The 11,737-nt window shown below is 35.2% G+C and overlaps 1 protein-coding gene across 1 annotated transcript; it reads left to right on the top strand.

Annotated features, from left to right (window-relative positions):
- The first annotated feature begins 10,598 nt into the window (after window positions 1-10,598).
- LOC129753698 (NADPH oxidase 4-like) lies at window positions 10,599-11,275 on the top strand. Its single transcript, XM_055749544.1, has 3 exons — window positions 10,599-10,778; window positions 10,900-10,995; window positions 11,060-11,275. Exons 1-3 carry the CDS (start codon window positions 10,716-10,718, stop codon window positions 11,273-11,275), a joined length of 375 nt encoding a protein of 124 aa, XP_055605519.1. The 5' UTR covers window positions 10,599-10,715.
- Window positions 11,276-11,737: the final 462 nt, after the last annotated feature.

The following is an 11,737-nucleotide window of genomic DNA, read 5'->3' as shown; positions in this document are numbered from 1 at the left end:
ATAGAAACCACCAACCAACACGTATTAGGCTTTTTGAACTATTACAGCAATTTTTCATTTGAGAATTTGGTAGTTTGCCCGTTTTTGGGCCAGCCACTATCAAAACAAAAGTTGAAACCCCTTGCTCAAAGTTATCCTCCTGAAATGTTTAGGTTAAAATATTACTATCAGATACTCGAGAAGGAAAGTATGAACGAGACCCGAGATTTGTTTGCATATAACAAACCGATGGTGATACAGGATCCCTTGGAGCTCATCCATAACGTATCTAAGTCGGTGACGTTTTTTGATGTTGCCAAATTCCAGAGGTCTTGCAGTGAATCGCATTCACTGTTGATCCAGAAGCACCAGATAAGTTAGATATATGGAAAATTAAATGTCATTGTTTTAAAACTGATTTTAATAAAAAAAAATTAAACTTTAAAGTTCTCTCTGCATTAAGTTTGAAATTGTGAAGGTCTCTTAACCCTCATCCGCATTAGATTTCATTACCCTAATCAGCACTAGGAGTGTCAATTTGACACTCCAAGCTAAAATCGTCATAACTCTTTTTATATCTAACCAATTACAATAAAACTTATCCTACTAAAATCCTTGTAATGTCAGTAAAATATGTTTAGAACATTATACGTAAAATAATTCCTGAATTTCTAGAACCACAAGCAGCGCGTCCAGCAAAACGTGTTTGTTTGCTCTCCGAGTAGGTACGGTGGGTGGTGATTTGGACAGAGAGCCAAGCCGAGAGAGAATTTCCAACGAAGAATCGCACGACACGCATCTTTTTTTTTTTTTTTTTTTTTTTTTTTTTCGTTTTTCGCTTTTGGCACGGACCAGAGTGTTCCATAATGCCAATGTTGTCAAGTTATATTTGTCAATTTATATCGAATCGCGGGCAAACATTTTAATTTTTCTTTATTTTGAGTGATTTGAAGGAGGATATTTAACAACTTGTTCAAACATTCATTTTTATCTCGTCTATAAAACTAGCCAATTGTTTGTACTCCTCATATTATCTTTTTTTTTTTTTTTTTTTTTTTCTTTTTTTTCTTTGCTGTTTGTTGGCTGGGGCCAGTGAGCCCATCTCGCCAACGACACGCATCATTATTTCGTCTGTCGGCTTCGCTCTCTGACCAAATCACCACACGCTCTTTTTTTTTAACTCAAAATTAAGTATGACCGAGGTTCAAAACATAGTTCGATTCTATGAACTTAAAGTTAAGTACCCTTTTTCCTCCTTGCGATGGATCAAAACGGAGTTCGAACTGCGAACTCAAAATTGATCCCTTTTTTTCCTTCGGCGAGGGATCAAAGCTGTTCGACCTTATGAACTAAAAATTGAACTCTCTTTGTTGGACTGAAAACACTTAACGAGTTCAGTCCGAACCGGAACAGCAACCAACGAACACGTCGCAAAATTTTGTCATTCCGGAACAATTACCGGAAGACTATGAAGGAACTGATGGAATGAAATGCATGTTCACCGTGTCAGCGTAAAATTCTGTCCGTCATTGTCATCATATGGTGAGCGGCTTGGAATGTCCGGAAACTTCCGGATGTTGTTTACTTCCCGTGGGAAGTAACATCCGGAAGTTTTCTTTGACCGGGACTGTCAAAACTTTCCACCGCTCTGTAATTGCAATGCAATGTACCGGAACAGCAACATTCAGGTACAACACATATTAATCATCCTTTAATTCCCTGAAAATAAGCTACCCTCGAAAAAAAAAGAATAAATTCGAGTTCGGCAGCCGAACTTAGTATTGAGTATGCCTATCAGAACTTAGTTTTGCTATTGCCCAGACAAACTCAAAGTTGAGGGATGCCACCGAAGTGCTGTTTTGAACCTAAACTACTTAATTTTGAGTTTAAAAAAAAGAGCGTGCACCCACCGTACCTACTCGGAGATCAAACAAACACACGCTCTTTTTTTTTAACTCAAAATTAAGTATGACCGAGGTTCAAAACAAAGTTCGATTCTATGAACTTAAAGTTAAGTACCCTTTTTTCCTCCTTGCGATGGATCAAAACGGAGTTCGAACTGCGAACTCAAAATTGATCCCTTTTTTTTCCTTCGGCGAGGGATCAAAGCTGAGTTCGACCTTATGAACTAAAAATTGAACTCTCTTTGTTGGACTGAAAACACTTAGCGAGTTCAGTCCGAACCGGAACAGCAACCAACGAACACGTCGCAAAATTATGTCGTTCCGGAACAATTACCGGACGACTATGAAGGAACTTCATAATGAATGCATGTTCACCATGTCAGCGTAAAATTCTGTCCGTCATTGTCATCATATGGTGAGCGGCTTGGAATGTCCGGAAACTTCCGGATGTTGTTTACTTCCCGTGGGAAGTAACATCCGGAAGTTTTCTTTGACCGGGAATGTCAAAACTTTCCACCGCTCTGTAATTGCAATGCAATGTACCGGAACAGCAGCATCCGGGTACAACAAATTTTAATCATCCTTTAATTCCCTGAAAAAAAGCTACCCTCGAAAAAAAAGGATACATTCGAGTTTGGCTGCCGAACTTAGTATTGAGTATGCCTATCAGAACTTAGTTTTGCTATTGCCCAGTCAAACTCAAAGTTGAGGGAAGCCACCGAAGTGCTGTTTTGAACCAAAACTACTTAATTTTGAGTTGAAAAAAAAGAGCGTGCACGTTTTGCTGGACGTGCTGCTTGTGGTTCTGGAAATTCAGGAATGATTTTACGTATAATGTTCTAAACATATTTTACTGACATTACAAGGATTTTAGTAGGATGTAATTTTATTGTGAAATCTCACAACGTCAATTGTTGCACCTCACTAGAATGTAGATTAAATTTGCTTTCCAATGAATATACTTTTGATTCGTCCAAACAAAGTAACAGCAGTGAAAATCCGGGTACAACCTGACGGTGGACCACAAAAACAGATGAAATTTCAACTTGTGAAAAAATCGCGCAAAGTAGTCAACTTTGCTAAATTCCAGTAAATTTAATTTTTGTTGCTTCAAAAATCTAAAGACAACAAAATGTCAGAATTAGAATAAAATTTGTAATAATATTTTTACAAAAGCTCTACCACCGCTCAAACAGTTTTTACTAGCAATCTAATGAAAGTAGGTTTTCCAGGCCACTTTTCTGAACTTTTTGTGACCATTTCATTAAAAAAAAATTTTTTTAAAATATTTCTTGGCTTCATGATGTAGACATAACTTCAACTTTCATATGCATAAGGCAAATATTTTTTTGGACGTGTAATATATGAACTACAGCAGTTTTCCTGAGGCATGTTTTTTCGGATTTTTTTTTTCTTTCATGCTGAATAACGAGAAAATTAGAAGCTTTAGCTATATATATAAGGTTCTAAACATATTTTACTGACATTACAAGGTTTCTATTGATATAAGTTTTATATGAAGTTCATAATAATTCAAACGACTTAAATAGATTTTACTTTTGGAGTGTCAAAATGACACTCTAAGTCGGAAAAGGGAGTTTTTTTCTCCAGACTTCCAGGGTTCGTCCATAAATAAAGTAAATATGCAATATTAAAGAACTTTTGAATTCATTTAGGATACCTGTAGTGGCGCACCCCTCGTATGGAGTGAGTGAGCGAACTGAGGGAGAGATGGACAGGATTCATTCTCCGAGAGAGGGAGGATTTGGGAAGGACTGACGGGAACGGAGTGGCAGAAAGTGAAGGATGAAGTGGCAGTTTGCTAATGTCCGAGGATAGATTTTAGGGTTTGTGAAAATGAAGTGAATGTGAATAACGTGAAGATTCCAAGCTGTTACATCTGGCGACGAGGATGAAAAAAGTGGGTAAGTGTTCTGTTGATTTTGATGGAAGAAAACGAGTTTCTCAGCGGCGAAATGTTTGCTGCAGCTGTACAGTGAAAAAAGGTAGGTTAAATGTTCGGAACAAACATTTGCATCTAAAAAGATAGATGACAGTTAAAAGATGTGTCCATGTAGCGAATGGTTCGAGGACCACAAATTTACTTCGTAGACTTCGAGGAGTCGTTATTTTTACAAAGAAACGTATTTAATTATACGCCTTCGAGATGTGCAGATGGTTCTGAGGAACTTCGATGACTTCGAGGAGTTATGGACCGTTAATGACAAAATAAAACAAGACTTCTAGAAATCAATTACTTTTCCTTTAAAGTACATACATTTTTTTTTGTTTCTGGGTTGCGCCCATAGTTCCGAGGAACTTATGGGTTAGTTGAACAAATTTAAAATAAGATTTCATGATAAAAGGTTCTGAAGAACTTATTTATTTTTCAATCTGTTATGAAAGTAAATGTATTCAAGTAATCAAGAACGAACGAATTTTGGTTTTCAGTAATCACGAATTAAGGAGAAATGTGAATTGTTAAGAGATACATAGATGACTTTGAGGAGTCATATTGTCACACATTTAACAAAAAGACTTCAACTCTGAGGAGTTTGGATAGTTTCACTCTTGATTTACTCTGAGGAGTATGGAATGTTCTGTAGATGAAACACAAAGAAGTGCAACTCTGAGGAGATCTGATGATGACTTTGAGGAGTCATATACATATATTATTCACGAAAAAGTCTGCAACTCTGAAGAGTTAGTATGGAATGTTCTAAAGATGACTTTGAGGAGTCATTCACAAAAAAAGCAACTCTGAGGAGTTCTGAAGATGACTTCGAGGAATCATATATCATTCACAAAAAAAAAAGTTAGCAACTCTGAGGAGTTCTGAAGATGACTTTGAGGAGTCATATATCATTCACAAAGAAAAGTCAGCAACTCTGAGGAGTTCTGAAGATGGCTTTGAGGAGTCATATAATTTACAATGAAGTTAGCAACTCTGAGGAGTTCTGAAATGACTCTGAGGAGTCTTATATCATTCACTAAGAGGTCTACAACTCCGAGGAGTTTCATTTTCCTTCAAGCCTTGTGACGGTGAGAAATGTGGATAGTTCTAAGAAACTTGAATGGCTTTGAGAAGTCATATGTTTTTACGATACATTTGCAAAAGATTCATCAATCCTGAGGTTGTTATCATATGTTGCTGTACAACTTACTGTAGTCATCGTATTCGTTTATCCAATCAGTTTTGCAGCGTTAGTGTGCCAGCTTTAACTGAAAGTGGACGGTGGTGCTCTGAAGATCCTGCCAGTGTAGCAAATGAGCATAAGAGTGGGGAAGGTAGCAATACATTGAAGAAAATTATGGTATCGAATACGAATATGGTATCAGTTGAAAGTGATATCTTGCAAACTTATGATGAAGAATATTGGTTCTGTTCCATGCTTTAGCAGTGTGTCAGTGTGATGGTTGTTATCAAGATGCAGCTAATAAAATGTGATTTGCTAAACCTGTTGCCATATCATGCTACATCCTTTTGAGATTAATCCACAAGTCGCATTGTGAATATAAGTTGCAAAATATGTATATGTTTCGACTTTTGGAAGTGTAGCTTTTGTGAAGCAAGTGGATAGTAATTTAGATTTCATGACGATTTATCCGTCCCCTGTACTGCTGGCTTAAAAGTCGAATTTCTTTTCTGTAACACACCGTCTGTAAGTCCATTTCTGGTGTGGTCTGGGTTTAAATTGATGATACATAATGGTGGCAGATTAATATGGTGCCAACTAATTTTTTGAAGGTCAAGGAAATAATAATTTATTTAATCGTATTAAGCAACATCCTACTCTTACAGCAATAGGATCCGTGTATGAATGAAAGTTCAAGTCTAGAATAATTTTTGTCCATGTTCGAGTCAAAAGTTCCCAGAATTGGGATGAACCCCCTTGGCGAGAGGAGTATCTGGTCACTAATTTTAAAGAAACATCAATTTTTACACCACTCTTAAATGCCTGCTCTTGAATGACAAGTTGGGTATCAAGACAGGTTTCAAGTAATGTGATGCATACTGAAGATTAAGTTTAGGAATTCATTTTCTCACTTCTTGATGGTGTGTCCAATCAATCAATGTTTGTGATCCCTAATGGAGTGCATGAAAATCGCAGTAAAATAATGAACTCGATACAATTTGATAGCTTTTCTTGTTATCAAACTGTTGTTTGAAATGCAAAGGAGTATTGCAGCATTTGTTGAACTTTGCTAGCGGTTTTTCAGATAAACTATTATATCAGTCAATATAATTACACACAACATATATTAACAGAAAATTTAACAATTTGAATAAGTTATATAAATCAAGAAAGTACAACTTGGTATAAAATAAGGATTCAAATTAAAAAAAAACAAATGGGAAGTTGTAATCTGAACGTCAAAAAAAAACATTTTCTTTAAAATATTTCCTTAAGACAAGTCAACATTACCACTATAATTTCATGAAGGTCATCTTCTGGGCGTAGCCGAGAGCATCTCGGCATTTGAGCAGCGAAGACCGTAAGACTGAATTAAAAAAAAATCATCTTGAAGTATTTGGAAACATTAGTTAAAAAAACAAAATTAAAAAAAAGTAGCTAAAGTGATCTGGCAGAAGAAAGAATTATGTTTAGTGTAACAAATGTTTCTGTAATTTGTTTGCTGACAGATAAATACCATAAAACAAGACGACAGCAAATAATTATAGACTAATGTATATATAAATGTTAGAAATATGAATCACTCTCAGCATTTTTGTAAACATCAGCAAACACTCATGAAATTACAAAGAGACGAGTCAAGTACTGGAACTAGTAATAGTAACTTTAAATTACTTAGAAATGATTACTTTGATTTAATTTCATTTTTCGACTGGGCAGGCCTTCGCGTTAGTATTTATACACATGATCTATATTTGAAGGGGCACTTTTAATTTTGAGCCAATATTTCCAAAAACCTGTCATGAAGGTGCTCTATATTTGTTATTGGCAATATTGGTCATTATAACTATGATTAGCCAATGATAGAGTCGGTGCCGATTTTATTTTTAAGGGGGTGAGTTGCTCTATGGGTTGATATGTTGGGATCGGTTTATATCGTTTATATTCAATAATATATTTTAGTATGACTATGAAAAAGCCAATCCAAGTCAATAAACTGAGAAGGTTCTTCTATATAAATGAGAGGCTTTTAGCAACTGTTACAACAGTTATTAGCAAGGCTGGTAAATATCAGTAAATTTCAATCGATCCTGACCAATGTCTAGTAGTCTAATGTTATCGAAAGAATACGAGTTAAATGACCAAGCTACAATGTCAGTCAGGCAGCAATCTCAATATTGAATGACATTTTTTGTACTCCACTCGCATCACACGTACGGTCATCTTATAACTTAATAGGGATGAATAAGAGTTTATATCAAGGTCTCTCCTTGATAACAGTGAAGAACATAACAAATGATGATTGGATTCTTCTTAAAGTTAGTAGGACTGTTACAGCAAGTCATGGGTATAGCCATTCTTAGTCACAGCTCTTGTTTGTGTCAGAACTTTGGGAGAGTCCGTCTTTGAGGTCTACCGATTAATACTCACAACCTTCTCACCCACTTGTTTCTGTGGTGAACATTCCAAAAGCATGCTTATGAAACAATATATTTAATTTTTGGAAATATATCACCAATCAGAAAGAAGTTTTGGCGTCACGATAATGTTCTATCACCAATCAGTAAAAATCACGAGTGTTCAAGGAAAGGTGAGATATAAAAGGTTTCTCTTATTGAAAACTATATGGTTCATCGTCTCAAGAAGTGTTGAGGGGGATGTAGTGGCGCACCCCTCGTATGGAGTGAGTGAGCGAACTGAGGGAGAGATGGATAGGATTCATTCTCCGAGAGAGGGAGGATTTGGGAAGAACTGACGGGAACGGAGTGGCAGAAAGTGAAGGATGAAGTGGCAGTTTGCTAATGTCCGAGGATAGATTTTAGGGGTTTGTGAAAATGAAGTGAATGTGAATAACGTGAAGATTCCAAGCTGTTACAATACCCGAAGAAATTTTTGTTTTTTGAAGCTTCTCAAAAAAGTTACAAGCCTTCAAACTTGCAATAGTTTCAAAATGACACTCTAATGCGGATGAGGGTTAATTTAGAATATTAGTTTGAAACCTAACATCACTTTAATCTATGGTATTGTTGAGCCTACTTGGTTAAATAGTCAAAGCAATCGAAGATTCCTTTTAATTCAACCACGGTATCTAAAATCTGAAATCTGAATCTGAAAACTGAATCTGAATCTGAAGGTTGAATCTGAAACCTGCATTTAAAATCTGAATCTGAAACTGAAATCTGAATTTGAATCTGAAATCTGAAATCTGAATTTGAAATCTGAATCTGGAATCTGAATCCGAAATCTGGATCTGAAATCTTAATTTGAAATCTTTTTTTTCCGCTTGATTTATTGAGGCACAAACCTTTAGTTTTCACCCTCAGAATTTATACTTAAATACTGGACGTTTTAATTTTTTTTTAAATTTGGTCGTACAATGCACTTTGCTTAAGGAAATTAATCACTATTTTTTTTCACTTTCTTTGAATCTGAATCTGAAATCTGAATCTGTAATCTGAAACCTGAATCTGAAATCAGAATCTCAAATCGAAACTCTAAAATCTGAAATCTCAATCTGAAATTTCCATCTGAAATCTGAATCAGAGATCTGAATCTTAAATCTGAATCTGAAATATGAATCTGAATTTGAAATCTGAATCTGAAATCTTAATCCGAAATCTGAAATCTGAATCTGAAAACTTAATCTGAAAGCTGAATTTGAAATCTGCATTTAAAATCTGAATCTGAAATCTGAATCTGAAACTGAAATCTGAATTTGAATCTGAAATCTGAATTTGAAATCTGAATCTGAAATCTATAAATCTGAATATGAAATCTGAATCTGAAATATGAATCCGAAATCTAAATCTGAAATCTGAACCTGAAATCTGAATCAGACATCTGGATCTGAAATCTGAATCTGAAATCTGAATCTGAAATTTGAATCTGAAATCTGAATCTGAAATCTGAATCTGAAATCTGAATCTGAAATCTGAATCTGAATCTGAAAGCTGAATCTGAAATATGAATCTAAAATCTGAATATGAAATCTGAAACTGAGATCTGAATCTGTTATCTGAAACTGAAATCTGAATCTCAAATCTGTATTTGAATCTTAAATCTGAATCTGGAATCTGAAATCTGAATCTGAAATCTGCAATCTAAATCTGAATCTGAAATGTGAATATGAAATCTGAATCTGAAATCTGAATCTGAAATTTGAAATCTGAATCTGAAACCTGAATCTGAATCTAAAATCTAAATCTGAAATCTGAAATCTTTTAAATGATTCATACAATGAAATCTGAATCTGAAGTCTGAATTTGAATCTAAAATCTGAAACCTGAATCTGAAATCGGATTTAAAATTCAAATCTGAAATCTAAAACTGAATCTGAACCTAAAATATGAAATTTGAATCTAAATTCTGAATCGAAAATCTAAATTCGAAACTGAAATTTGAATCGGAAATCTGAATCTGAATCTTAAATCTGAAATCGGAGTCTGAAATCTGATTTTAAAATTTGAATCTGAAATCCGAATCTTAAATCTCAACTGAAATCGGATTGAAATGTTCAAATCTGAAACTTAAAACTGAATTTGAACCTAAAATCTGAAATCGGGGTCTGAAATCTGAATGTGAAGTCTGAATCTGAAATCAGAACTTGTAATCTGAAAATTCAGCCTGAAATCTTAATTAAAATGATCGTAAATCTTCAAGGTATTCAAGTGATTCAAAAGACTGTTAAAAAAAGCGATCACTATTTGATAGCGAGAAAGTTTCAACGCCACGTCAAACTGACAATCTCCAGATCGATCTCGTGGTTTAAAACCTTTTTTTCGGGTGCCATGTTTATGGCCTGTTCGAAATTTTGTGAACCGGTCATTAGTTGAATTCGTGCCCGGTTTGCCGTCGATCGAACTGCGCTATGTTTATGTTATTACGTTTCTTGCTTTGGTCAGTTGATCTCGTGTATATATGTATGAAATAATTCCTTTTTCTAGCTTAGGTTTAACAAAGGTCGTAAGGGATTGATAAAATGGAACGCTTTTTTTGGTCAAAGTTTTATAAAACTTTACAAGTGAGGTCGAAAGTGTTGATACAATTTTCAAATCCTTCATACTTTTGAAAACTTAATCAAGCGTTTTTGCTCCAGATCGAAACATGATGAATCATTTGCCCCTCTATTGAAATGTCTATCCAGTAGCATGAGCATAATCATGTTCACTGTGCCAGTCTTAAATCTGCTCGTTATTCAATTTCCTAAACTTAGTGTCGTAAAAAGTTTATCTTGTGTGACTATTTGTAACACTTCTATGGAAAAAAAACTATTTTTTTCATTAATCAATACTAAAAATTATGTCGTCATATTAAGAAACATAGTGTTTATAATCAAGTGAACATGTAGTTAAGATTAAATGTAGGATTCGAGAAAAAATCGTCACAACGTTCCCCTGAAATCGACCGGATAGATTAGTTTCTTGTAAACACAAAAACACCAGCTTTTTTCTTAAAAAAAAAAAAAAACACATGTGCTGCATGTGCCCGTTAGTTGTAAAGATAGAAATTGGCGTTCAAAATCGATCAGCCGCGCATCGAGTACATTGAAATGTTGGACAAATGTCCAGCTGTGGTTACTTGCTCAAAAAGCAAGTAGGAACAATTTTAGCGCTTTGATAAAAAATAAATTTCAGTGAAAAATGTCTGTTCCAAATCTCTCTCAAGTGTAAAAATATAAAACATCAAAAACCTCGCAATGCAGCAAACCGGAAAAATTTACCATGAAACGAGAAATTTTGTGTTCAAATACTTCCTGGCAGTAAGTTGTGGTTTTTTTTTCTAAAATAAAAGCAGTGATTACCTCCGCATTACATGGTGACCGTTATAAGTTAAACGTTAAATCATAACGTTTTTTTTTTGTTAATTTTAAATTCTACCAGTTTACCTGGGTCGGTTTCAATTTCGTCGTGTTCTGCAAGGCATTCTCCAATTACCATCATGAGCCCCAATATTACTATCTCAGTAAAATTTTGGGGGTAAGTAAAACCTCATATTTTCATCGAGTACTCGTTGCTTAGCGATTGTTTCGATTTTGCGTAGAATGGCTTGTGCGTGTCCCGCGGTACGGCTCCGGTTCTCAATTTGACCATGGCCCTGATCACGCTGCCCATGTGCCGATCGTTGAACGTGCTGCTCAATGCGATCTTCGGACGGTGGTCCAGCCGCGTGTTGGTGTTCTATCTGGAGAAAATCAAGGTGCTGCATCTGACGCTCGGAACTGGACTGATTATCGTTGGCGGTAAGCTTATGGAATGAATTTTAACAGATCCTTACACGTGATTTTTTTTATGTTTGATGTTGAGATGAGGTATGTATTAAGAATTGTATGAATAATTAGGTAAATGCACTGGTATCTACATCTACATATCTTCTGTTAATACCTACTCTTGTTTGAAAATCGCTCAACCGACCTGTACGATATTCAATGAATATTGTTAATAGTTTTGAACTCCTTGAAGCGTAACTAAAATATAATTTTCATACAATATTCAGTAGGATGGCATTGAAAACGGTCATATAGAATTTCAAAAACCGACTTTGTACGTATTTATAATAGATTGGTTCAAAAATCTGATGACTTGTGCTAAATGTAAGCTCAATCGGACTTTATTCCGGACTTAATCCCCTGAGGGGGAACTTGAAAGGAAATCGGGGAATCACATTTTAATTTTTATGCCAAATCGCTCAAAAATGCATGATAAATCGAAATCTAGTAGG

Source organism: Uranotaenia lowii, chromosome 3 (genome assembly GCF_029784155.1).
Source record: "Uranotaenia lowii strain MFRU-FL chromosome 3, ASM2978415v1, whole genome shotgun sequence".
Taxonomy (NCBI): domain Eukaryota; kingdom Metazoa; phylum Arthropoda; class Insecta; order Diptera; family Culicidae; genus Uranotaenia; species Uranotaenia lowii.
Note: the sequence above shows the minus strand (reverse complement) of the source record. Positions and strands in the feature narration are given on the sequence as shown.

Bases quoted from the DNA above. Each gene is read 5' to 3' on its own strand.
- LOC129753698 (XM_055749544.1), top strand. From the start codon at position 10,716: ATGCAGCAAACCGGAAAAATTTACCATGAAACGAGAAATTTTGTGTTC. The intron at 10,779-10,899 runs GTAAGTTGTGGT...AAATTCTACCAG, and splicing joins TGTTCAAATACTTCCTGGCA to TTTACCTGGGTCGGTTTCAA. The intron at 10,996-11,059 runs GTAAGTAAAACC...GATTTTGCGTAG, and splicing joins ATCTCAGTAAAATTTTGGGG to AATGGCTTGTGCGTGTCCCG.